The sequence below is a fragment of the Phyllosticta citriasiana genome (assembly GCF_038021145.1).
Source record: "Phyllosticta citriasiana strain CBS 120426 chromosome Unknown IWZ02scaffold_13, whole genome shotgun sequence".
NCBI lineage: Eukaryota > Fungi > Ascomycota > Dothideomycetes > Botryosphaeriales > Phyllostictaceae > Phyllosticta > Phyllosticta citriasiana.
In genome coordinates this window covers 708,921-735,043 of record NW_027117290.1, presented here as the reverse complement: position 1 = coordinate 735,043, position 26,123 = coordinate 708,921, and the positions used below count along the sequence as shown (strand labels likewise).

The 26,123-nt window shown below is 55.1% G+C and overlaps 6 protein-coding genes across 6 annotated transcripts; 2 read left to right on the top strand and 4 right to left on the bottom strand.

Moving 5' to 3' along the window:
* Positions 1–1,805: 1,805 nt before the first annotated feature.
* Positions 1,806–4,722, bottom strand: IWZ02DRAFT_70713 (uncharacterized protein). The gene is made up of 7 exons (XM_066771112.1): positions 4,515–4,722; positions 4,437–4,463; positions 4,147–4,331; positions 3,753–4,095; positions 3,623–3,703; positions 2,418–3,561; positions 1,806–2,364 (listed from the first exon to the last, which is right to left on the bottom strand). Exons 1-7 carry the CDS (start codon positions 4,557–4,559, stop codon positions 1,919–1,921), a joined length of 2,271 nt encoding a protein of 756 aa, XP_066619736.1. The 5' UTR covers positions 4,560–4,722; the 3' UTR covers positions 1,806–1,918.
* A 133-nt stretch (positions 4,723–4,855) lies between these two features.
* IWZ02DRAFT_70744 (ATP-dependent RNA helicase-like protein dbp5) lies at positions 4,856–6,918 on the top strand. The gene is made up of 5 exons (XM_066771113.1): positions 4,856–5,183; positions 5,239–5,721; positions 5,771–6,008; positions 6,056–6,256; positions 6,305–6,918. The coding sequence occupies exons 1-5, from the start codon at positions 4,957–4,959 to the stop codon at positions 6,569–6,571; spliced, it is 1,416 nt and encodes a 471-aa protein (XP_066619735.1). The 5' UTR covers positions 4,856–4,956; the 3' UTR covers positions 6,572–6,918.
* A 1,437-nt stretch (positions 6,919–8,355) lies between these two features.
* On the top strand, positions 8,356–8,854 carry IWZ02DRAFT_352408 (uncharacterized protein; the record flags this gene model as incomplete). The annotated part of the gene is made up of 2 exons (XM_066764254.1): positions 8,356–8,449; positions 8,514–8,854. Coding segments are annotated over 2 exons (435 nt in total), but the record flags the coding sequence as incomplete, so codon positions are not given.
* A 963-nt stretch (positions 8,855–9,817) lies between these two features.
* Positions 9,818–11,652, bottom strand: IWZ02DRAFT_460294 (uncharacterized protein). Its single transcript, XM_066768144.1, has 2 exons — positions 10,403–11,652; positions 9,818–10,341 (listed from the first exon to the last, which is right to left on the bottom strand). The coding sequence occupies exons 1-2, from the start codon at positions 11,565–11,567 to the stop codon at positions 10,268–10,270; spliced, it is 1,239 nt and encodes a 412-aa protein (XP_066619733.1). The 5' UTR covers positions 11,568–11,652; the 3' UTR covers positions 9,818–10,267.
* A 2,794-nt stretch (positions 11,653–14,446) lies between these two features.
* Positions 14,447–14,776, bottom strand: IWZ02DRAFT_383839 (uncharacterized protein; the record flags this gene model as incomplete). The annotated part of the gene is made up of 1 exon (XM_066765298.1): positions 14,447–14,776. A coding segment is annotated over one exon (330 nt), but the record flags the coding sequence as incomplete, so codon positions are not given.
* Positions 14,777–16,411: 1,635 nt separating this feature from the next.
* IWZ02DRAFT_70683 (mitochondrial protein from FMP27-domain-containing protein) lies at positions 16,412–25,737 on the bottom strand. Its single transcript, XM_066771111.1, has 3 exons — positions 16,846–25,737; positions 16,691–16,791; positions 16,412–16,633 (listed from the first exon to the last, which is right to left on the bottom strand). Exons 1-3 carry the CDS (start codon positions 25,483–25,485, stop codon positions 16,567–16,569), a joined length of 8,808 nt encoding a protein of 2,935 aa, XP_066619731.1. The 5' UTR covers positions 25,486–25,737; the 3' UTR covers positions 16,412–16,566.
* Between the last annotated feature and the right edge of the window lie 386 nt (positions 25,738–26,123).

Sequence of the window (26,123 nt, the reverse complement as noted above, 5' to 3'; positions counted from 1 at the left end):
CACAGCGTGGCTTATGCTGTGCTCCCATTATACATCAAGCGGTGGTCTGCGTTGGTCGGGGGATCCGCGCGCACTACCTGTTGTTGGCCGGTCCCTTTTCTCCCTTCCGACTTCCAACAGCATAGCATGCCCGCAGATATAACGATCACCGCGCGCCCTCGTCCCGACCCAGCGGCGGGCGTTCGAGAAGCGTCAAGAGCGGAATGGGCGCCCTCCCTTGCTTTCTTGACAGCTGCACTGCCTCCCTCCTCCCTCCTGGCGTGCCTGTAGGCGGGCGGCATCCAAAAACAATGCCCTCAGCCTTGGCTCATCATGCGCCGCGACCACTCCCTCCCTCCATCCATCCATCCATCCATCCATCCATCCACCTCTTCTCGTCCACCCCACCGCGCTTTGCTGGTGCATGACAGTCTGACGTGATTGGCCTCGCAACCCACTTTTTATCTCGCCGCACGCGCCGCAAAAACAACCTTAAAACAACCTTCTTGGCTCTTTCGAGTTTCGAGTTTCGATACGGACGTGGGCCAGGCGCCGGCCGGGCCCCACTCTCTCTCCAGGCCCAGCTGTCCTCTCTCCACACTCTCTCTGCAGCGCGTGAGCGCGTGCAGCGGTCACTTCAATATCCGCAGGCCGGTGTGCGAGCCACCCTGGCAGCGATTGACGTTGGCTGAAAGCCATGGGTTGGATTTGACATGCGGACTCGTCTGAGAGCCGCCTTTTGTTGTTTCCTCCTGCGATACCACTGACCACCTACCCTAGGTAGCCTACCTAGAGGTCTACCCGACGGGACACGAAGAAAGCCTGTGACGTCATTCCGCAACTGCCCTTATCCAAGGAATGCATCCGCCTCCACATGTCTTCTTTAGTCATTGCTCACCCAAGGTCAACATTTCGCAGTTGGCAACGCCTATGTCACACACTCAACCAGACAACCCCTCATCTCAAAAAGCACGCCACCATTCCCGCCATCGAGCACGTCATCGCACATCCCAATCCACTGCACCGGCATGTGAGCTTGATCGCAACACAGCAACTTCGCAATCGCAACGTCGGCACAACTACCGGCCGCAGCCAGCAAAAAGCGAAGCGAAGCAAACAATCGCCGCGCGGAGACCAACTCACGAAGAAATCTGCGAGCGAACGAACGAGTAGCGCTAGCCCCGCTATCTGGGCGAACCGTTCATCGCATCCGATCTGGAAGTCATGTTTGTAGATACGAACGTTCCGAGCCGGGAGTGGTAGGTGTGGGCGAGTTGGCGCGCGTGCTTTTCTTTTCCGAGCCAGTGATTGGATGGGTGGAGCGTTTTAGCCACGCCCTTGTGCTCTTATCTTTGACTGAGACGAGGGTGGGTGGGTTTTGGGTCGAAGAAGTAGCTTCACACTCAATGAAATGGCAATGGAAGAAGCTCAAGTGTTTGCTTGTGGAGACCGCTTGTCTCCTCGCTTCATTCACTGCGGTTGATGCCTATCGCGGACGAAAGAAGGAGAAGTAAAGAAATGCAAACCAAAGATCCATCGTCGCCTTGGCGACTGCCGTTCCATCACCGTCCAAAACCAAGTCGTGTTTCTCTTTTGCTACCTTCCATCCGCCTTTCGCACAGTTCAAAGCGAATGTTGGTTCCGACACGAAGAGACGCAAGAAAACACCGCGCCATGAGAGAGAAGGAGAAGCCACGAAAAGCCGGGAGATGAGGTGGAGGAGGGCGCGATAGAGAGAAAATGGACAGACCTAAAAGAGGACCGTCTATGAATGAAAAAGAACATCAAACTCGCTCCCTCCGCTGCACTGCGCTTTCGCTTCGTCAACGCCCAGAAATGAGTCCAACAAGGCAAGCAAACAAGCACCATAAAACCAACGACAGAGTGCTAGGCCAACGAGAAGATTGGTCGACTGCCGATTCAATATCGGCAACGAAATTTATACCTCCTTGATGTAGTTTGCTGGCACACTCCTGACAATCCCTCCCTTCTCGACATCTGCCCACCCTTCGCCGACATCGCCGTTGATCAGCACGAACCGTTCGCCCTCGACGATGCTATGCTCGGCCTCGCTGCGGGCCTCGTAGTCGTACAGTGCTTCGGCGTACTTGAGCTTCTTTGCTCCGCGCTTGGGTGCTACTGCTGGCCCCTTCTTCTTGCCTGCTGGTGACATGGTCGGGTTGGCGGCCGTCGTGGACGATTGAATCGAAGCCGTGCTGTTCGAGTAGGCCGATGAAGGGCGCGCGGGTGATATGGGTGCCGCTGCTGCGAGCGGTGTCGGGATTGCTTGCAGTGCTGGAGCTGGTGTAGGCAGTGTTTCGACGTAGCTGGCTGGAACGAGGCCAGATTGAGTACCGGCGCGGACAGTCATCCAGCCAGAGCCATCTTCTTGGGTCAGCAAGGAATGGGTGATCTGTGATTCAGCATTGGTGACTTACCGTCTGGCTCGACAATGACAACATCTTTGCCATCGTTGACAGATATCTCACCCTCACCCATTGCTTGGTATGGGTAGAGCATCCGTCCTCGCGGCTCACCAGGCTTTGATGCTGCGCCGTCTCCATTTGTACCTCCGTCATCTGGGGCTTTGATGTACTGCGCTGGCGGCGGCGCCATTATCCTATGCTTGCGGATGCCGCCTAGGGCCCCCTTGACCGTGCTACTCCTCTCGGGCTTCTCTTCTGCTTCGACCGACGTTGCCGATACTGACCGTTGCGCTGACGCAGAATAGCCGGAGCTTAGTGTATTCATCGAATTGACCGTGTCACTACGCCCAAGTTTCGGCATGTCAGACTGCGAGTCCGATGGAGGCAGACTGGTCGATGACACACGGGCGGATTCTTGACGGACGACTTTGAGCCTCTTCTTCTCCTCCTTGGATTGCTCCCCTGGGCAATCCGTTGGGACCTTCATTTGACACTTGCTATGGCACGTGTAGCCGCAGTCCTGGCAGTCAAATCCCTTGGCCGACAGACCCCATATCCGCTCGCCGCAGAGGTCGCAGTTTGTAGGAATCTTAAAGGTCTGAGATTTGAAGTTGTGATTCCGTGCGCCAACGCTGATGTCACCCACAGCTGTGGTGATGGTCGATACCTCCACCTCGGCAGTCGTCTTTTGCTTCTGAATCTCATGGAGCTGTTCTTGCATCCCAAAGAGGGCCCGTACGCACTCCACCTCGTCTCTCTTGTCTTTGCCTTCCTGGATAAGATGCCTTACTTTTCTCGCATTTTCAACTTCGCCCAGCTTCTTGGCAATTTCGCGTTCCAGTTCCCGGAGTGATCCTTTACTCTTCATTAACACGTTCCGCAAAAAGACCTTGGTTACTTCGTCTGTCGGGATTTGGTCGTCGTCAAGCCAAATCGGACTTGGTTCGAATACAAAGTCCGGCGGGTCTTGCCACTCTGTAGCGTTGTGTCTGACGAACATCATCGAGTCTAGTGCGGGATTGTTCCGTGGAATCTCGGCGGCCAGATGGCTCAGATATTCTGTACTTCGGGCCAGCGTGGACGTCTCAATTTCCGCAGCCAGCAGCCAGATTTGATTCAGTTTAGAAACTCGGGTCTCGGAAAGGTCTTGTAAACTCTGTTCGCAGAAGATAAGCCACTGCTACCAATAGCTCAGGCAACCTCCCCCAAGTTCTTACATTAAGCAGCTCCGGCACGTACTCGTGGTAGTACCTCTCTTTTTGCTTATTGGTGACATTTATGTTCATTATATACATGCTCTGAGCAAAAGTTAGCACGCTGGTGGGGGAGACAGCAAGCCTACAGTACCTTGATATTCCGCATTTCGGCCTGTGTCTGCTCAAATGCAGTTCGCGCCTTTTGCTTGCCATGGTCCATGGCGGCGTCCGACTTTTTCCGCCGACTCTCTACTTCTTGACATGCGCCATCATATTTACCCTTCATCTTCTTGAGATCACTGTACTGGGAGTCCCGCTCCTTCTCCAACCTGCCGGCATAATCGACGTGGGATTTGCGGAGTTCCTCGTAGCGAGTGGCTAGTTGCTTGAGCGGTTCGGCCAGGTTTGTCAGAAGTTCGCCAGCGAATTGTTCGTGCTGGTTGGCGCGATTCTCGAGCGTGGTAAGTTGGACCTGCCATGTTGTCATGGAGGCGCTGTCTCGCGCGTCAGTCCGGACCCCACGGTCCCCCGCCGAGGAGACGTACCATTCCAACGAGCCCGGAGTCACTGTAGGACTCTCTCCGACACTGATCAAGCTGGACTTTTTGGCCTTTTTCTCAAAGTATTTCTTGGCTAGGGCGTTGAGTCGCCCAGCGTATTCCTTCTCTATAGCGCTCCGTTCGCGGTAGAACTGTTGTATATCATCCAACCAGGCAATGCCATTCCCGACCTGGAGAGGGTCGAGTCAGCCATGTCCAGGTGTTTCTCTCGCGCGCTGCGATCCGTGGCTCTACGTTCCGGGAATGCGGGAGCGGGGTGGGTGAGCTGCACGTACCCATGCGTTCACTGGCTTGAAGCCATCCTGCTCAAGCGGTTAGCCCTGGGGCGCTCTCTTAGGCGCGGGATGCCCTACCTTCAGCTCGGCACCGAAATTTGGAGCAATATCCAGCTCGGCCATGATTGCAAAACTCAGGAGGGGAAGCGAAGAGGCGGGAATGCGATTGGGAGCATGGAGAGCAGTCGGGCAGGGCCGCAGGTGGGTTGGCGTACACACCGCGCGGCCCCTGCGGCGGTGATGGCGGGGGACATCAACCGCCGGCCAAACATCGGATTGTCGACAATCCAGCTTCCTGTCAACCCCACGCCGACCTGACCTGACGCTTCTCCGTCATTGTCTCCACACTCTGAACCCTCGCCGATTGGCTTGCTGAGTCTACCGCAGCGTCCGTCGCCAATTCTCTACGAACTCAACCTTGTCTATCGCACGCGACGGCTTCCATTCTCACCAAACAAAGGTTTCCTCGGACCGCTTCCAAATACTCGTCGCGAACTCCGACGCAACCTCCACATCTACCATGTCGTCTGAAGAGCAGCCCAAGGACACTGCTCCCTCCCTCGAGAGCCAAATCACTAGCGACGCGCCTGCGGAGGACAGCGTCGAGGCCGCGCAAGTCGATGGCGCCACCACCACTGGCGGCGGTCTGGCAGAGCCTGAATATGATGTCGAGGTGAAGCTGGCCGACCTTCAGGCAGACCCAAACAACCCGCTGTTCTCGGCCAAGTCTTTTGAGGACCTCAACCTGTACGTGCGACTGGAATCCCTGCGCAGAGCGCGCGTACTGATCCGCAACGACCAGGAAGCCTGAGCTACTCCAGGGCCTCTATGGCATGAAGTTCCAGAAGCCCTCCAAGATTCAAGAAAAGGCTCTGCCCTTGCTTCTCATCAACCCTCCCGCAAACATGATCGGACAGTCACAGTCTGGCACCGGCAAGACTGCTGCATTTACGCTCAACATTCTCTCGCGCGTCGACCTCTCCACGCTGCAACCACAGGCCCTTGTTCTCGCCCCGAGCAGAGAGCTTGCACGACAGATTATTGGTGTTGTTCAGGAGATGGGAAAGTACATGAGCGGACTTGTGGTCACGGCCGCCATTCCTGACCCCTCTCGCCGCGGACAAAAATACGAGGGTCAGGTCGTGGTTGGCACGCCCGGTACCGTCATGGACATGATCAGGAAGAGGCTTTTGGATCCCAGAGGAATGAGGGTGCTTGTTTTGGACGAGGCCGACAACATGCTTGATCAGCAAGGCTTGGGAGAACAGTGCAAGAGAGTCAAGATGTAAGGAGCTTTGTCTCGAGGCAACATAGAGAAGGCTAACTTGGCGCAGGCTCTTGCCCAAGGAGACTCAGATTGTCCTCTTCTCTGCAACTTTCCCCGACGAGGTTGTTCGCTACGCAAAGAGCTTTGCGCCGTCAGCCAACCAGCTTACTCTCAGACACGAGGAGCTCACCGTAGAAGGCATCAAGCAATTCTATCTGGATTGCCAGGGAGAAGAGGACAAGTTCCGTGTTCTGTTGCAGTTCTACGGCTTGATGACAATCGCGTCCTCGATCATTTTCGTCAAGGTTCGTCAAACATGCAATCAATCAAGAGCCTTGCTAACGGTTTGAAGCGTCGCGATACTGCTGCTCAGCTCGAGAGGCGCATGACAGCCGAAGGCCACAAAGTCGCGCAGCTCTCCGGCGCCCTGGAGGGTCCTGAGCGTGACACCATCATTGATAAGTTCCGCAGTGGTGAGGCCAAGGTTCTCATCACCACCAACGTGCTCGCTCGTGGTATCGACGTCCAATCCGTAACTATGGTCATCAACTATGTAGGTTCACCCTCTTCTTGGAGTTGAACTCATACTGACTTGGCGTAGGACATCCCCGAGACGGCCAATGGCGAGCCAGACATGGAGACGTACTTGCACCGCATTGGTCGTACGGGAAGATTCGGCCGTGTTGGCGTGGCTATAAGCTTCATCCATGACAAGAAGAGTTGGCAGAACCTGGCCGAGATCGCCCAATTCTATCACACTGAGCTGCAGCCTCTCAACACGGATGACTGGGACCAGACTGAGGAAACCATCCAGAAGGTCATCAAGAGCTCGCGTGCAGGCAAGTCTACTGCGGAAATGATGTCCTAGCATCAAGGGGTTTAAAAACGTAACGACTGCGCCGAAGGCAGTGCGGGATGTTGTGGAAAAGGGCGGGCTTGCAGTATGGAGGTGCTGAAGATATCATGAAATGGCGTTGGCCCAAAAGCCGTCAAAGGGCGGATACTTGCATGCGATGAGAGAAAAGGATCGAGCAAGAGAAAATTCTAGATGATGGACTCTAATTGAATAGGTCGAAGTATGAGGCAGTTGCATGCGGCCACCAGATGTTGAGTGGTCAGTTAAAAGCCTGACAATTGTACTCATTGGACGGTCTGCCGCTGACTCGGCTCAGCGTTGACATGACATCTGCTCGAGGATACTAGTAGTCATCCCTGTTCAGCACCCTGATTTCTTCACGAAGGAGAAAGGACTTGCAACCTGTCGCCGTCAGTAGCATTGTACCTGTGTCCGTGTCTTGAAAGATCCACAGCGACACGTATAGCGGTGATGTACCTACCGCTGCCCCGCGCTAAAATGTCATTCGTCATACCAGGCAGAGCCAGCATCTGCCCGACCACCAACCACCACATGGCCGATAAGGAAGTCCTAAAGTTACCGGGTTAGAACGCCGAAACCTAGAGCCTTTGGTTCCGCGGACTTTCAAGCAGCTTTTTGGTTGCAATACCAGGTCAAACCCAGTAGCTAAGGTGGTGATTCTGCTCCCTAGTGCCGCCCGCAGGCATGGATCACGCATCCGGCGACAACAGGAATGCCTCAGCAGCCACCACATCCGCCGAGACCACCAAGTCGCCGTGGTTTACAGCTGGAGATGACCTTGCAAGCTCCAGTACTGCCAGGCGGCCTGGTCTGGACGAGGTGCAACGGTGCGCTACCCTTTCCCCTTCCCACCTTGCCTTGGCTCTATCCAGCCCATCGTATCTCGCCATCCCGCTTTGCTTTCTTATCCACCTAGACCCCGCCCTAGGTTCCATCCAAATCTTTTTCCTGACTCTTTGTCCAGTACTCTCACCGCACCGGTGATATCATCATCATTCTCTCCGGCGTCAGAGGCGTCTCGGTCGCTGCTCCGTCCTTCACCTACCGCCAACCACAGCAGCACCACATACACCCACGCATCATCTTCTCACCGCTACGCTCTCTACACTACAACATCTACTTCGAGCAATTCATACTCGCGCACCCAGCAGTGCGGAAGCGCGCCGCCTCTCTCCGCGTCCGAACCAGACTCCGTTCTCGAGGCGTTTCTCAACAACTGCGGCAGCACCAGCGGGGCTGCAGGATTGAGTCTTGGCAGCGGCAGCTTTGCCTCAGGGCGCGACAGCCCCGGGCGCCGCAGCTTCGTCACTTTCAGCGAGCCAATGGAGACGCCTGGAGCGGAGAGGCGGCGGCGATTGCACGACGAACAGCAAAGAGAGGGCAAGGACCACAACGGCGACACCGGGTATGGAAGCAGCAGCGCTGATGAGACAACTGGGATTTTGGGCGCGGATCGCAATGGCGGCGTGAGATCGTACCAGGCTACGACAGGTGAGGGCACAAGCAAGCCTCGGGCTGAAGAAGAAGAGACGGAGACGGAGACGGATGCTGAGTCGCGGGATACGGACGAGACGGCCAAGGGAAGAGATGCAGGCCAGAGAAGCATCAGGGCGCGAGAGAGCAGCTTGAGCAGCTACGCGTCAACGGTGCGGTCAAGGAGACAGGGCATCGGTGGCGGATCCACGTCTATAAATGGGCGAGCACAAGGCAATGGTTCTGGAGCCAGCGGTGCGGGAAATGGCAGCGGAAATGGCAACGGTGCTGTCGTTGATGCAGCTGAAGAAGGATGGTGGAAGAGGATAGTAGAACGGTATGGAAGCGTGGAGCTGGACAACAAGGGGTCTGTTGCTCGCGACCATCTGGCACTGGGTATGTTGAACCCCATTCAAGTCACCCAAGACATTCTCGGACAACTAACGGTCTCCACAAACAGAGCGCACCTTTCTCGCCTGGCTCCGGACCTCTCTCTCCTTCGCCAGCATCGGCATCGCAGTAACCCAGCTCTTCCGGCTCAACACGTCGCTTTCTTCTCCATCGAATCCCTCCGATGTCCACCTCCGCCACGTCGGCAAACCGCTCGGCGCCACCTTCATCGGCGTCTCCATCGTCATCCTGCTCATTGGTTTCCACCGCTACTTCGAGTCGCAGCATTACGTCATTAGGGGCAAGTTCCCAGCCAGCAGGGGCAGCGTCGTCGTCGTCAGCATCATTGCCGCGGCCCTTATTGTCACAAGCCTGGTTGTTATACTCGCGGTTGCTCCTAAGGCGCTAGAGAGATGAAGAAGTCGCGAACGATAGATTGGGTGGATTGTACCGTCGAAGAAAGAGCAAGAAACACACTAGCTCGAAGTTCATGTGCCCCCCCGAAACAACGGCCGTTGTTACTACGCCATGATCTTTCCGCGTTGCTGGTGAATTTTCTATGTCCAGCGCTCGATCTGTATGTATGCATACATGTAGAATCGCCGACGACGAACGCATGTCTGATATTTCTTAGAATCAGCATGACCATCGCATGCACTCTCAAGCTCAACATCATACACAAAAGAGACAATTCTATTAAAATAGCTTTCGCCAACTACACATTTACTACTCAGATTTTGCCGACCGACTGACCGCGCGATCCAGTCAAGCAAAGATCCCGCCAACTCAACCACAACAGCATCAACAACACATTTACCAATCTATGTCAAATTTAATGAAAGACAAAAAAGCAATATGGGGCATGTGTATATGTCTTCCCGGCTCCGGCGTTCAACTAGTACGCCTGAGTGTCCGCATACGTAATGGCGCCATCAACGCACTTGGTCCCGGGCGCAACACTCTGCCACTGCACAACGCCCCAATTGCAGAGGCCAAACAAAGCCTCACCATTACAATACAACTTGCCATCAGACGGGCAGCGCGAGCTCTGCGCCCCCGTCGTCGGCACGGGCTGCGGCGCAATGGTATTGCCATTCGTAGACGGCGCGCCATTATTATTCGGCGAGGGCGACTGCGTCTGCGTCTGCTGCGCCGGCGTCGACGCCGTCCCAACCACCTTGTTGCCCTCGGCATTGTCGTCGCTGGAGGCCACGATGGCGTTGTTGACGCACTGCGTCCCCGGCGCGACGGGCTGCCAGCGCACGCGTCCGTTGTCGCAGAGCGCGTAGACGTTCTTGTTGTCCGCTTTGCACACCAGCTGGCCGTTGTTTTCAGGCGTGCAGCGGCGCGTCGCGGGCGAGGGCGAGGGCGCTGGCGCTGGCGAGCTGCTCGGGCTGGGGCTGGGACTTGGGCTGGAGCTCGGCGGCGTGCGAGTCCGCGTCCGCGTCCGTGTGCGGCGGCTCATGGTCGATGGCGTTGTCGTTGAGGGAGGTGCTGGGGAGGGCGAGCTGCTGTCTGGAGCTGGCGGCGTCTGAGATGATGGCGACGGCGTCGCAGACGAGCTCGGCGTGTAGTGGGAGTGCGTTATCGTATGCTTGTACGTCCGCGTGTGCGTGTGAGTATGCGTCCGCATGTTCGTGTTGTCCGAGGTCGGTCCAGACGGCGTCGAGCTGGAGCCAGGGGAACAGAATGTACATGATGGAGTGAAGCGAGAACTCGTGTCTGAAGAGACCGAGACTGGATCGCTGGACGATGGGCTGGGGCTGCTCGTGGTAGGAATTGACAGCGTGATGGGACTGCCAGACGTCGAGATCGGAACCGTGGTCAATGAAGTTGAGGCCAGCGAAACCGAGGTGGCAGAAACTGAGGGTATCGGGACCGTGGTGAGTGAGACCGAGGTGAGCGAGATCGAGGAAATCGAAATGGGACTCGATGATGAACTGCTCGAGACCACCACAGACGACGACGACGACGACGACGAACTGGAGCTCACAGGACTTGGCGTGGACGATGTTGACGACGAGCTGGAGCTCACCGGACTTGGCGTGGACGATGTTGACGACGAGCTGGAGCTCACTGGACTCGGCGTGGATGATGTTGATGACGAGCTGGAGCTCACCGGACTTGGCGTGGACGATGTTGACGACGAGCTGGAGCTCACTGGACTCGGCGTGGATGATGTTGATGACGAGCTGGAGCTCACCGGAGTCGGCGTGGATGATGTTGACGACGAGCTTGGAACTACATCTGACGACATCGTGCTTGCTTGTGCTGCCCTCGGCGTTTCAACAAGGACCGTATAAGTCGACGCAGCTGGGTTCTCGTTAAACATGAGAAGGCTTCGGGTGCCGATGCCATCATAGGCAGCCGTGATGATTGCGCTGATACCGCTCGACATGACTGGCGCTGTTGTGGGAACCAGGTACCAAGAGCTCGGTGTGAGAAGGTATCTTGAATTAGCGGTGGCAGAATGTTCGCCTGCCACATCGCCAAAGTAGCTTTGGGCGAAGTACCGCGTGACCAAGACCGTCGATGGGGTTGTACTGCTTGAGGAGGCGGAACTTGTTCCAGGGCTTGTCGATGGAGGAACAGATGAAGGGCTCGTGCTACCCGAAGCCGACGATGGAGAAGCGGTCGGACTGGTGCTTGCTGGGCTCGTAGGTGAGGACGTCACAAAGTCCGTGCCTGAGGTCCCAGCCGCCGTCGTGGGATAGGGAATCTCGACAACGTACGTGTACCTGGACACCTGGGCCCTGGCAGTTTCAGGAGCCAAGATAATGGTTTGAGACGTGGGACCATTGTACTGTGCAGTTATCGTATAACCCACAGTAGACACGCCGGGAGCAGGAGTAGAGGCCGGTGTTCTTGTGACTGGAGTGAGGACATAGGTCTTTGTCGGCGGCGAATCGCGTGCATTAGTGATTGTGATGGTGTTGACAGCGTTTGCCACACCGGCTCCGTCCGGGAAATAGTATCCTCTAGTTGTCATGCTGGGAATGGAAGTGCTAGGGGTAGAAGTCGTTATGGGACCTGTTACGGGCGTCGACGTCGTGAAAGTGGTCATGGAAGTTGAATAACTGTTATACACAGCATCCGTGTCCGTGGATTGGTGGGTAATAACCATCGTTGACGAGGTGATGAACGTAGTAAAGACTGATCCAGTAGGCGTGGAAGTGCCAGAGCCTGACGCGGTTGGTGTTGGTTTGGGCGTTTCTACGAGCAATGTGTAATCTTGAGAAGTGATGCCAGCTGCCTGAGGGGCTCGTGGGGCGAAACTGTAGGCCGCTTTGATGCCTCTTCGGACGACGCTGTAAGGCGGAGGTGTGCCATACAGGGCGACACTCTGCGCAGTTATACCCTCGTACTGTGCCGTGATTGTCGTCATGGCAGTGCCCGGCAGTATTGACGGCGTAGGCGCGAGGACAAAAATGCTTGGCGTGACGCTGAAGAATCTGTCGACTGTAACTGTGCGCGTCTGAGCATCAGCTCCAGGGAAGGCATAAAAGTATCTTGTGATCAGGGGCGTTGTTGATGAGGAGTCCTGAGTGGAGCTTCCTAACGCAGATGTCGAAGCCCGGGATGTCGGAGACGGGGATGTCGAAGCCTGGGATGTTGAAGCCGGGGATGTCGAAGTCGGGGATGTCGAAGCCTGGGATGTTGAAGCCGGGGATGTCGAAGTCGGGGATGTCGAAGCCGGGGATGTTGAAGTCGGGGATGTTGAAGGCTGTGTTGTCGACTGAGGCGTTGTACTTGGAGCAGTCGAGCTTGGACTTCCAGAGGTACCGGACGACGTACTCTGGGCTGTAGTCGAGCCAATGGACGGTGACGTGCTGGAGGGACTAGAAGTCGTTCCAGATGGCGTACTCTGAGCCGAAGTCGAAACGACTGATGGAGATGTGGTTGTTGTTGGTTGAGCCACCAAGCTCGACGGCGAATCCGTCGTTGTAGTGGCAGGTGATGATGAGGTTGGGGTGGTGCGAGGCACCAAAGTGGCCCATGTTGCTGGAGTGGAGCTCACTGAATCTGAGACGAGGACGGCGAAGCTGTTGAAGCCACCCCTATACTGAAGAGTCAAGGTTGGGCCCGTTACCGGTCCGTCGTAAGCTCCACCGGGGGAAACGACGAACGAGGTTGGTAAGCTGGGATACCTCGGATCCTCGAAGACTGTGACCGTTTGGATTGCCGGCGTGGGCCAGCCACCCCTGAATGGATAGTAAAGTCTTGTGGAGAGGCCTGTTGACGAGGTCTGGGCAGGAGATGAAGACAGCGATGGCGACGTGGTGGTTGTTGGTTGGCCTACCGAACTTGATGGGGAATCCGTCGGCGATGAGGGAGTGCTACTTGAGACTGCTCGAGGCGTCGCAAGGAAGGGCGTTACTGAACCGTAATAGTAATCAGAGGCAAAGAATCTGAAAGTGAAGGGTCTATCGTGCGCGATAGTCACAGTGTGAGTGTTGGTTACCCCCACGCCTACTTGTCCAGGGGTAATAAAGAACGTGGTTGGCACAACAGGGAACAGTGAATCTGAAGTGACCGTAATAGTTTGTCCATCTGGCGTAGGCAAAGCCTCGTTCCCACTTGGGCGGTAGAGTTTCGTAGAGATGATCGGAGATGCGGTAACTGATGGGGAGGTAGTCGTTGTTTGGACAGCCGTATTCGAATTAGATAGGCCAGTATCTGTCCCAGATGGCACATTCTGGCTCGAAGGCAAATTGATCGAGGTTCCCCCAGACGGCAAAACCTGAGTCGTCGTGGTAGGTGTAAGTGAAGAAACAGCACTTGACGAGCCTGGCCCAGACGGCGCTACCAGAGTCGTCGTCGTCAATATCGTCGTCAACACAGTTGAAGGGGCGGCATTAGACGAAGCTGCGTTAGAAGAAGCCGCGGCATTTGACGAAGCTGCGGCGTTGGACGAAGCTACGGCATTGGACGAAGCTGCGGCATTGGATGAAGCTGCGGCGTTGGACGAAGCTGCGGCATTGGATGAAGCTGCGGCGTTGGATGAAGCTGCAGCATTGGATGAAGCTACGGCGTTGGATGAAGCTGCGGCATTGGATGAAGCTGCGGCGTTGGATGAAGCGGCATTGGACGAAGCGGCGTTGGACGAAGCGGCGTTGAACGAAGCGGCGTTGGAAGAAACGGGGTCGGGCGTCGTCGACGCAGGAGGAGGGGGCGGCGTCACGACTTGCTCCTCGACAATCGTTTCCGACGTCTCATACGTGATTGTGTACGTGCCCGACGTGGACGAGGTGACGTACGTGACCACTGTCGAACTCGACGTGGTGTACGGGGTGGTACGGGGCGGTTGGGAAGGCGTAACAACAACAACCTGGTTGATGGTCCGCGTGGTGGTGTACGCCTGGGGCGGCCCTTGAGCAGGCGTGGTCGTGCCGACTTGCGTAATCGTCGTCATGGTCGTAGTCGTGTAAGGAGCGGTGGGCGGTCCTGTCGATGTTCCTGACCCCTGACGACGCACGAGCTTGGCTTCGACTGCGTCTTCGTCGTTTTCATCGCTGTCGTAATCCTGTGGAATGTGTTTAGCAAGGGCAATTTGGTCGAGAAGGGGGAAGGCCGACTGACGTTGTCAGACATCTCTTCAGAAGCCTCTTCAGAAAACTCTTCCAAGTCCCTCTTTCCGAAACTCCCATCCTTATTCATGCCCTTGACGGGCCTTTCATCGTTCTCGCAGTCTTCACCGGTGGGTTGCCTGTTTTCCCGCTTGATGTCCTTGGTCGTGTCCTTGTAACCAGTCTCGACATTGTTCACAAAATTATTACCCGGAAGTGGGAACGCAACATCGGTATTGGGCTTAGTAATGCAAGCGAGCCTGTTCCAGCGGCCCTCGGGTCCATACTTGCCAGCGAGCATGGCTTCAAAGTCGTTCTTGGTCTCTTCGTCAATGTTGTAGCTGTGGACGTTGACGTTGCCAATGAACATGGTCGGCAGCTTCTTGAGCCACCCCTTGCCCGCGTTCTTGGGCTTCTTCTTTTTCTTCTTCATGCTGCCGACAATTTCGACGGCCGCGCACTCCATCCACATCTCCGGCTTTTTGCTGCCCGTGGTGTGCGGGAACCACGTCCACGCCAGCGTGTAGTTGCCGTTGGCAGCGTTCGCGGGAATGTAGAATGGCTGCGGGTCCAAGTTGCGGTCAATCTCGCCGGGGCAGTTGCCCTCGATGGACGTGATAACTTTGAACTCGGAGTCGATTTTTGGAGGGTCGTCGGGGGAGATGGAAAACTGGCACGACCCGCCACTGTGCAAGGTTTTCCCTTTGAAGAGGGCTTCGTGTTTTTGACCGGCCTTGAGTCGAGTGCGACGCTGTACAAGGTTCATCCCATTCAGGTCTTTACGGTCGATAACGTAGCAAGGGTAGTTGTTGAATGACGCAAGCGGGTGGTTGAATGAGTCGTCGAAACCGTAGGCAGGAGGGTACTTGAGTTTTACCGCGGATTTGAATTTGGCTGCAGGATGCGGAGAGCATGCGGCCGTGGCCAGCAGCAAGAAGCTGGCGAGGGCAGCTTTGACAGCCATGGTGATGGACACAGCACTGTCAGTGGCTGCGGCAGTCAGAGGTTGAGGGTGGGTTTGGAAGAGTCCCTTCGAACAGGGCTCGGATCATGTTTTTAATCCACATTGAGATTCACCTTGCCCTTTTGATTTGGGCCGGTCCACGCCGCTTCAGACGAGCTCGATGATCCTACATCATGGCGGTGGTGATTACGGTGGGTGCAGAGAGGAATCGTTCCCCAATGGTCCAGAGACGATGCAAGACTAAGTCTCTCGACTGACAAACTAATCCCGTCCATTCTTAGAAGTCCGCCATGGTAGGACATCTCCCTTGTTGAATGGATTTCTCATGGTGCCATAATGATGACAACAAGCTTCTGGTGGTGGAGTGGTTGATCAAACTTCGAAGACCCAAACATCAATCATGCTAAAAATCTGGAACGTTCAGCGTCGTCAAAGTCCCTGACAGAAAGCAGGCAGAAAGAAAACTTGCCTTCTCAACACTATCCACTGACGTCCCAACATTACTTTCCAACGGCCGCAACGTTCTTTGGAACCCCATTGCGAGTAGAGGCTGCACATGCAACGACGTGCTCAGACGACGTTGAACTAGCCTATTCGCTTGTCTAGAAGTTGCCCCATGTGGTTAGCTCGACGAAATTAGGCCTCCTTGATTCGCACAACGCACACCCCTTGAACAATCAACTTACCCGGATCTCCTGCGGTTGTTACCCCTTGCTGCTTCTTTTCCCTTGATCTGTGGCGCGATTTCCGTGGTGGGGTCAGCGTCACAGAGATCGGACCAAGACATAGCAACTGCACTTCCCCACTACCGGCTGGGTCGAATCAGGTCGTGATTTTTGTACTGTCGTTTCCAAGTGCTCGAGCAGCTCGTCACCAGGGACGCTGCTGCTGCTCAGCCCCCACCCACAGACTTTCTCATAGTCGTACAAAAGTATCTACACCAGATCGTCATCGTCTGTCGAGTCCCATCCATTTCGCCACTCCAGAGAATCTGAAAGGAACGCTGTCCCCCCTGCCCTATTCAGAGAAACAGAAAGGACCGACCGTTTACCAAGAATCGCAATTGGACCCAATGCCAGTTCGTCCGTGTCTATATCGACGCCGTGTCGCGCCACCCTGCCACCGAAAACCAAAAAAGCAATACGCGAGGGAAAAAATACACACCTCCGACCCTTCCTTTCCACCCTTGTGCTTTCCATGATGCTCCCAGCCAGCCCCAGTCGATTCAGCTTAGCTTTGTGTCCAGGCTCCGTCGACTTTCGCCACCTCGCCATCTGTTCGCCGTGAAGCAAGTCTATAATTGAGAGAGAAAAGTCGAAAAGAAGGTTGCCTTGTTCCGTATCTTTTGAAATGAACGCATGCCGACCAGTGGAGCCGCCGCCAGACAGGAAACGCCGTGGAGATGCTGCAACTCAAAAAAAAAAAAAAAAAAAAAAAAAAAAAAAAAAACGAAGGCGATTATTCATCCATATTAGAAAGCAGTCGTACTTTGCTGTACCATTTTGTCTCTGCAAAGGCATGTGATGTGTTCAGGAGAGACATGTTTGTCCGATGTCGGTCGAGACTGGTGTTTTGCCGGACAGGCGGCAAGATTATTTGTGCTGTCCAAGGCTCTTGACAAACTTTTTGCCTAGGAGCAGCTTGCTCTTCATGCGGTTACTGCGTACCCACGTTAGCATGCGGCACCAAAACGAATCATTCCACTGCGCTGCTCACCTCTCTTCAGAATCGTCATCCCTATCCCTTGACCGGTGGCTCATGGCCGTGATGGCGCGGTGCAAGGTGTTGGGGGCGTGGCGAATGCTTGCCGTGTCACGCTACGTTCAGCATTAGCAATGTTGGTAGGCCTAGAAGCAAAGGGTCCAACATACATCAAAATCAACCACACTCAGCTCGTCGGCAAAAGTGGTTGGATCCTCGGATCTGTGGGCATTCAGCCCGCCACCAGTCCATGCGGTGCCCGTCACACTCCGCGCGCTGCTCGAGTAGCTGTCTGCGCGACTAACGGCCGAGTCCCGCCCGCTGGCAAAGCTCCTGCGCGGTTCGGCTTCGGTATCGTCCTCTGGGCTAGCACGCGAGCTGTCCGACACCTGCGTCGATGAAACCTCGGACGAAGTATTGAGCATGATGGACGGATTGGCCAATTGCTTCAGGTGTTGAACGCCTTTGCCTTTGTTCGGGCGGTGGTGCGAGAACTTGTTGTTGAGAATGGTACCTGCGTGGCTGATGAGAGCGCGGATCACGTCCTTCTTGAGCGCGAGTGCCAGGTCAAGGTTGCTCCAGGTCTTGTTGCGATACTCAATAGTGGGCATGCGGAAGACCAGGTCGTGTACATCTTCCACATTGCGATTGCCCTTGCCCTTGTACGAAAGGCAGAGTACCATGCTGGGAATCTTGATGTAGGCAAACGTCATGTAGTTGCTGGCGCGCGTCATCATTTGGTTGAGGTCGTCGCTCTGGCTCCTTTCCTTGCGTTGCGAGCTTGGTGATCTGTGCATGCCGAAACCGCGCTTGGCTGACTTTTCGTTTTCGGCCACGCCAGGGAGTTTCGTGGCGGAAGAACGGCGACTCGAGGGCCGGGCACTCGAAATTGTGAGAGTGTCCGAATTGTCCTTTTGTCCAGATCCCGAAGAAGTGTGGAGATTCCTGAACAAACCAGTGCCAGTGCGACTCGACGCGTCAAACATCTTGAATTGCGTCAAGTCGAAATGCGACCCAATGTTGCCCTTCTTTGTGGACAGGCCTGACGAAGTCTTCGGCCTGTTCTGATCAGGCAGCGCAAGTGTCGGCTGGAGGCGCAGCTCCAAGGAGCCGGGACCAGATCCGTCAATGCTTGCCCGCTGGGACGAGTTTCTCGAAATCTGTGGAGAGTCTGGAACAAGTTTGACTTGATCATCGCCATTCTCTACCTCCATTCCTTCTTCTTGTGGAGGCAGAATGTGCTTAACCATGAAAGGCGAGAACCCTCCATTCTCGAACGCGTTGCTGCCGACACCAGGGAAGATGTACTCGAACAGTTTCTTGCCAATTTCGCGCTCAAGCTGGACCTTGAGGGGGAAGAGATTGACTTCAAAGTGGTCCATTACAGGAATGCCTGCGATCGCCTCAAGCATGTACCAGTGTATGCGCAGCATCTTTGCGTCTCTGCCGTCGAAAAAGCTCCGGCTCTCGTCAAGGTACGGAGCGATCATTTCGGGATAGACGGCCTCGGGCAGGAGATTGAGGCCATGAATGCGTTCAATTTCCATGCAGTTGAGGTTGGAGCCGTCGCTGTTATCTGTGCGGTCGAAGCTTGCATTGCCCAGCTGGAACTCGGCCAAGCTTTCTTCGCCTTCGCGGACAAGATGCCATACAATCTCGCTTGCAGTGATTAGGTAGCGAAGCAATCCCATGGGCTGGGTCGCTTCGGCGGCTCTGTCGTCTGTTTTGCGTTGTGACGTGGTAATAGCCTTCATCATGAAGAACAACTCCTCTTCATTCTCGGCAAGCGTTCTCTCCAGCTCGATTCTGTTCTTCCAGCCCTCGCGGTCGAGGTATTGCTCGTGGATCTGGAATCTTGTCTTGATTTCTTCCAGCTGGTGGATGCGTTCTTGCAGGCTCACGACAAGCTCTGGAGCACCGTTGAGGTCGCTGAAGTCAGAGGCCAGCATAATCTTTTCCAGCTTCTCGCTGCGTTGCTTCTCCAACGGTTCACTGTAGAGAAGGAGGTCCAACACGATGATATACATGGCGTAGTACTGCATCGAATCGCAAACAGCGCGAACGTGCGGGAACTCGACCCACAGATGGTCGACCCTGCTCTCCGCGCTTTCGGGGCTGTTAGCGTGGCTGTTTTCCTCGCCGCTGACGTCGTCATTGTACTTGAGACGAAGAGTGTTGTACTTGTCGTATCGCAAGCTCGCTGAAGTCCTCTGGACTACCCTGGAGAAGCCGTACGGGTTTGTGTCAAACTCGAACATGACTTCGAAAGGCACCCACGGAGGCCAACTGGAGCCGACGCTCGCTCCGTACCTGTTGCCCGAGTACATGTGCAAGTACTCGGTGGAAAAGGTTTTGGTGCTCGTGACGAATATCTGGAGGCTGTCCATAGCAGCCGAAAAGCGCCGCTGTACGAGACCAGAGACATCATCTTCGACGCGGTCTCTGTCCATGACCTGAATGACCTTGAGTTGCATGCCCTTGGCTGTCACCAGTACAGCAGACTTCAAGTTCTTCTCGCTCTGCAGCTGAATCTGCGGTGCAATGAGGCGGACATGGTACGTGTTTTGTGCCGTAAATTCTTGAGCAATGTCGTCGTTTAGCTTCTCGGCAGAGGGTTGCTTGTTCGTTTCGGACTCGGCAGGGTCGTTGGCATCCACAAACCTGCGGCCATCCTGGAGCAGTTGCTGTATGCGCGAGTTGACGTCCAAATCATCATCTGCTTTGGGAGACATTGGCGTGGACGCAGTGCGTGGCTTTGAGATGGGTACGTCTGTCGACTGGCGGGACTTGCTTTGTTCGTCGATGATGTCCAAGATAAATTTGACTGCCCGACGCGACATGTAGTACACAAAACCACGACGCTGGCTGACCTGGTGGATGTATCTGAGGATAATGTTTCGCAGAGCATTGTTCCATTTGACTTGGGCGTTGTGGATGACGAAGCGGTTGTTGAAGTCGCTGATATAGTCTGCCAGAGGCGTCGCATCCAGCTTCTTCGTGTTCTTATCAGTCTGGTCGTACATCTCCGGCGCCTGGTAGTATTCGTCGTCAGCGTCGCTAGAAGCAACGGCAGAGTTTTCGTCACGCTCGAGCCGAACGATCAAGCTGTGGTACATGGACTGGAGGATGTCGCGCTTTCGCTGCAGGTTCTCGTGATGGTGCTGGTACACCCGCAAGCGTTCTTCAAGCTCCAGGTCGTCCTCCTCGGTCGACCGGAGAATACGAAGTTGTTGTTCGCCAATGGAGCGATTGTTTGACTCTAGTTGCTCGTGGACCTTTTTCAGCCGGTCTGCAATGAGTTCGCATTGGACACGTCTTGGATCATTTTGTTTCGACATGACACAGTAGTGAGTCGGTTCGTTGCCAAAAATACTGGTCCTGTGGGGATCTCCTGAGATGTGGTCTTGGTGGTCTGTCTGACGGAAGTAAGTGAATCGAGGGGCGAAAGCCAATGGCAGGATCTTCGTCTCTGGGTTGTTTTCGGATGGCAGGATCCAATCCAGCTCCACAAAGTCATCCATGTCGACCCACGAGAGGTCGTTGTCCGGAATCGTGAATTTCGACAAGTCGACCTGTGTTGCGTCTTGCTGGAAGGAAGTCAAGGTGTCTTCAGTCTCTTCCTCCAGGTCGTTGTTTTCCGGACCCGTGATGCGCGCTGAGATGGCGCGGATATCAGCAGACATGAAGTCCAACTGAACCTGATTGATACGCATACCAGTGGTCGTAGTCGACTTGTTCGCGCCTTGAGCCGAAGAACGAAATTCTTCTCTACGCATGTGAAGATCAAGCATGAAGCTGTCTAGGCGAACCTTGAGACCAGTCGCCGATACCACACCTTGTCCATAGTCGTCTGGGTCCTTGTGCTTGTAGATGTGACTCATGTAGAGAGGAGACAGCAAGAGGCCAAATTTGATGGTGCCGAGATGCCTTCCAAACTTCTTGCCAGACTTGTCCACGCCGGGCCACAAAGGTCCCTGGCGGACGGGCAGCTGCATGGCACCGGAGAACAGTGACCACCAGCTGAAGAAGTGACTGAAGACTCGAGGAGTAAGGTGAAGGCTGTTGTAGTTGGACGAGGCCTTGGTGTTTGCAACAGACCAATCTCTGTCGTGCGGCGCAGCGATAGCGACTGACATGTGGATGTGGTGACTGCGGAAGCCGCGGAAGGCGTCGTACTCCTTGCCATCGCGAGACTTTGCGTAGTCGGGGTGTCTGAGAATGACATTGTAGTGTGGAGCAAAGTCGAAAGATCTCTTGCCGTTGTCTCCAGCCTTCTCAAACACAAGACCAACAAGCCATCTCACGTTGCCGGACAACTTCATTACCGTCTTGCGGAAGGATGCACCGTGCTTGAAGTTGGAACTGCTGATGACGGTTTCATTGTCCACCTCTTCTTGATCGACTGACCTTGCATAATGGCTCAGGTCGGGAATCGCGAGCACGTAAACCCCACTGTCGACAGTGATGAACTTCTTCGGATCGTCGTCTTGACACACGTTGAGTCGAACGTCGTTGCGCCAGCACATGACGAAGCCAGCGCCATCCCCAGTAACCTTATAGGGATCGCGAGAGCCTTTGAGGATCAAATGCACGTCTCCATCTCCCTTCCATGCAATCCTGATCTTGCTGTGGAAACTCAGTCGAATCTTGTCCCAGAATCCCACCTTTTCACTCGGATCGACGGGTGCCTTGGTGAAACCTTCTATGACTTGCATCATGTCCTGAATAGCCGGCTGGTAACTGCTGCCCCATGTAATTCTCGTCGGAAAGCTCGTGTTGACGTCGACACTCATGTCCGAGTAAGTTTTGACAGGAGCAATGGTCTTTCGGACGTTGACGATGAAACCACCTGACTTTTGGCCATCTTCGAGTATCTCTGGAGGGACGACTTCAACCTCGATTTGTCTGCTGGATTCGCGGTCGCGGAATTCCTCTGCAATGACAAAGTCGGTTTTGAGGGAAAAGCTTGGAAGACGAGTTGACTGCCCAGTCCGCATAGCGGGTATATGGAGGAATGGCAGAGGGTAGTCGCGCAGATTCATCCGTGCTTCGCCCATGCTGATCTGGACACTGAGTGGGATGAGCAACGAGTACTGCATGTCCACTGGCATTCCTTTGCCGATGCGATTCAAGAACGTTGGATAATCCGACAGGGGGAAACTTGGCTTGTCGACAACAAAGTGGAGGTCGCTGACCAAGAAGGCCATCAGCGCTGGCCGTTGTGGGATAGCAAGGATGGTCTCCTGCTGTTCAACGCCATCGGGCATGTCATCGAGACCCCAGAACATGGCGCGGATATCCTTGACGCCGTTGTGCGTGGAGCTGAGACCTTGGTCTATCCGATTCCTCCAGCTTTGAGCGTGCAACCTGTCAAGTTTCTCACGCGCTTGAGCAATGTGGACGCGGGTGCTGTCGCTCATTTCCGAGGCGCCTTCGACGTCGTACCGCATTCGTCTGCGCCCACGCTCTTCAGTGCCGCCTTTCCCATCACCGCGCGTCAAGCTCTTGCTTCGTCGCTCGAATTCGCTTCCTGGTCGTTGCTGGCTACGGCCGCGGCCCATGTGTGCAGATCTAGCACGATTGCTTGTGTTGCCACGACGCCGTTCGCCTTCCTTGAGCTTCTTGACCTTGAGAGCAAATGCATCCTCCCGGGCCATGCGTTGTCTTTGTTCGAGCAAGCCCAGTCGGAAGATTGTTCCAAGCTTCCACTCGAAACTACTGTCCTCGATTTCGAAGAGCAAGGCCTGGCTCCTGATTGAGATCCTTGGTACCTTTTTGGGTGCCTCTGGTCCCTTTTCGAGAATATACTCATTCGAACCCGTCTTGAACCGGTGGTGGAGCTGTTCGACCGTCTTGACCGTGTTGGTAACGTTGTCAAAGACTTTGTGGACAACCAGTTGGTGGGGAACGGCGACGCGTACCGCGTCAGTTCCAATGTCGATTGACTTTTCTTCCGAAACCTGGTTTCCGAATTTTCTTCTCGACGATCGCAAGTCGACTTTCAAGCTCTTGATGCTAACCATGCGCGCCCAAGTCTTCTTGAGACCTGGTGCCTCGGCAAAAAGACGTGCCAGCTTGGCGCGAGCGAACGGCGGGGCCCACCTGTGGCGACCGGCGTCGAAACCGTAGATTTGAAGCATAAGAGGAGGATCATCAGGAACAGTGGCCTTGATTTGGACAAATGCGACCTTGAAGTCGATAGTGACGATCTCGGCCTTGACTGGAATGCGTGGGTCCCCGTAGAGCCTATCTTCCCTTTCGGCATCCTCGACGGTCAGACTTCTTTGGTGTTTGGGTGCTGGAGCAGGCACATAGGTGCGGTCTGAATGTTGCTTGACAAAGGCTCTCCGGAGAACCATGGCGGCCACGCCGAGCGCAAAGTGTCGGTAAAGAGAGTAGTGGACAAACAAGCTCCGAGCAAAAGCGTTGATGTGAAATACAGGGCCCTGAATATCCGTCGAAGTGGTGAAGGCAACCTCGAAGTTCGGGAGCCTGAGAAAGGACTCCTCCTCTCGCGAGTCTGATGATTCGATCGTGAACCCCTCAAGACCCTGTATGTGTATTGCCAGTCGCCGTCCATCGCTTTCGGTCAGATGCCTCTTTCGCGGGGCCGGTGAGGACGGAGGAGAAGAAGGAGACACTGCTCTCAGTTGGGATTCCGTTGGTACCGATCGACTTGTTGCTCTTCTCCTGGACAGTCTCTTGTCAGAATCGTCACTCTTGTCAGCCTTGTACTCGGCAGTCCAGGTGTCCAAGTGCAGCGCGACACCGCGCGAGTGCTTTGACACATCCGGATCGACACCAGCAACTTCGACGTTGAAGTCCGAGCCGTGAAATTGGAGATGCGTGAGCCATTTTGGAAGTGTTCGCAAGAACTTTGGCTTGTCAGAACTCTTCTGCGTGGTGGAAGACTCCATGGTCCGTAGCTGAGCAACAATCTGCCGCACACCTTCACTAATTTCGGGCCGCACCATGAAGATGTTGAAGGTCTCGAGATTACCAGCCAGCACGACAGAAACCTCGGGGAATGCCTCGAGCTGCAGCTTCACTTCAGCTGCATCCGTAACGAGGAGATTGTGCTTCTCGCGAGATGCAGTTTGATAGTACAACTCGTGGCCAGTGATGCGAAAATTAGAGGAGACGGCGTAATGCAATTCTCCGCCACCAGAGTGAGAGGCTTCGACATCCAGAGATATAGAGGACATGGTGGATATCAGAAGGTCAAACTCATCAGAGTCCTTCTTCCCGGATTCCATTGGAGGTAATGTAACCCTAACGACTGGCTCGTGGATTGAGAATTTGACATTCGCCTTGGGAAGTAGGCGAGATATTATGTGGCGCTTCGTATGAATGCTGCGGGATCCCCCGTGGTTGCGGCCTTCCGGGCTTTGGAGGAGCGCTAGGATTAAAGGTAAATGTTTAGGGTCAAGGTCAAAAGAAGGAGAAGTGACCACGAAGTTGGCGAAGAGAATATTGGCATTGCGTTCGGCAACGTCTCTGTCTCTGTCTATTTGGATCGTCTTTGCAGGGAGCGTGGTTTTTAGAGTCGTGGTTGCCATTGGTATGTAAAGCAACCTCTCTGGATTATCCTGGCCATGGTCTATGCCCACTGAGATAGAAATAGCGGCGAGCAACGCTTGGTGGGCGACATCCTGAGGACCAAAGTACATGAGATGCGCGGGGCTGCGAGGATCTAGGCGGAGGAGATCGAAGCCGACTTCCTTCATTGACATGTTCAGGTAGACAGGGCGCTCAGATTCGGAGCCTGAGCGGATTCGCTTTGTGAGACCAAAGAAGCTAACAGCGAACTGAATTTCCTGAATGCCCCTCAGAGTCGAGCTAATGAACTCTTTGGAATCCGAAACGGTTTGCACAATGTCCCGCTCATGGCTGCCTGGCCTGTCCAGCTCATCCACGAGGTCATTCAACGAGTATTTAGTATCACTGCGAAGATGGGCCTTTTGCTTGGCCTTTACGCGATCTAGACAGCCTTCGATTTCGTCAAAGGGAATGTGGAGGCGCCCCAGCTTAAGAGCAATCGATGCATCGCGCAGGCCGTCCAGCTCCTTGTACAGCAATCCATGAATGTTCAACGTGAAGTGATCCAGAATCTCGGTTGACTCTTGACCCTCCGGACTGAACAGGACATTGCGGACGGTAAAGATCCATTCGGCTGGACTCTGGTCGCTCGACTTGGCCCTGCGGTGCTGGAACAGCCGGCTGCGATCGACCATCTTCCGTCTCGTGTCGACGGCCGCCGTGAACTGCGCAATCTGCACGGACCCGACATCCTCGATGACCAAGGATGTGGTGGTTGCGACAATATCGAACATGCGGATCCAGTCGAGCTGGCGATGCAGCTTCTTTATGCGCTCCTTGATGTCCGTGAGCTTTTGCCATGTCCTGGTTGTGTCCTCGCTCTTGCGGCCTTGGTGCTCGCTCGACTCTGAGCCTTGCGCCGGGCTTGTTTCCTGCAGTTCCCTGGCCAATCCATTTTCTGAGCTTGGTTCCAGTGCGCCCTTGGCTTTTGCCTCTCCCAGCGCCTTGAGATCAACCGTGAGCTTGAGCTCCTCGACGACGACGCTCACGTAGGTGGGTTGCGCAAAAGTTGGCCGGTGTAACGATATCCTCAAGCCGCGAATATCCAGGCGAATGCCGTCCTTTGGTGTGAAGGAGATGCGTCGCAAGCCGTACCAGCCAAGCCGTTGTATCGAAACGCCGGTGACAACTCGGACGAGGGCGAATATAACAAAGGTCGACAGGTAGAGGAGCACGACCAGGCCGGAGAGGGCCGAGAGAGAGAATGCCATGATGGAGAGACCAAAGGTGGTCGGTCAACGGCCATGCGCCGGTGTAAGCCGTGAGCCCATGAACCAGAGAAAGAGGAGGACTTTGGGTGCGGAGGAGAGGTCCAGGAGGTAGACGGATGAGCGCACGAGTGGCTCGCGCGCCAACGCGGGTTGGTCAGCGTAAGGGGGTCGGTCGAGCGTTGCGACCGCGTGCGGTGCTCGGTTATCGTATCGTCATTGCCAGCGGGGAGTGGAATTGGTGAGGGCGATGTGAGATGTGAGTGAGAAGAAATGCCCAGGATTCATGGGCGGAAGCCGTCCGCCGCATCCCAACAGCGGTCGGCGTCAGCGGGGCACATGCGCAGCCATCCCCGTTGCACTCCTTGTTCTTCAACACCTGCATTGATCTGCCCCTGCAATCGAATAATCCATCTACAACATCACAATTGCTTCCATCCTGCCTTGTCCTCCGCCTTCTCCACGTCTCCAATGCGTCGTCGTCCTCTCCGACCCATTCCATCCGCCACGTCGACACCCCACCCATTCTCCAACCCGACGTGTCAGGACCCGCCCTCTTCACAGCTCCGGTAGAAATCCGACGGCCGCGTTCGGAAATGTAGACACTGGTCAAAATCCCATTTCATTCCTGTTGGCTTCTA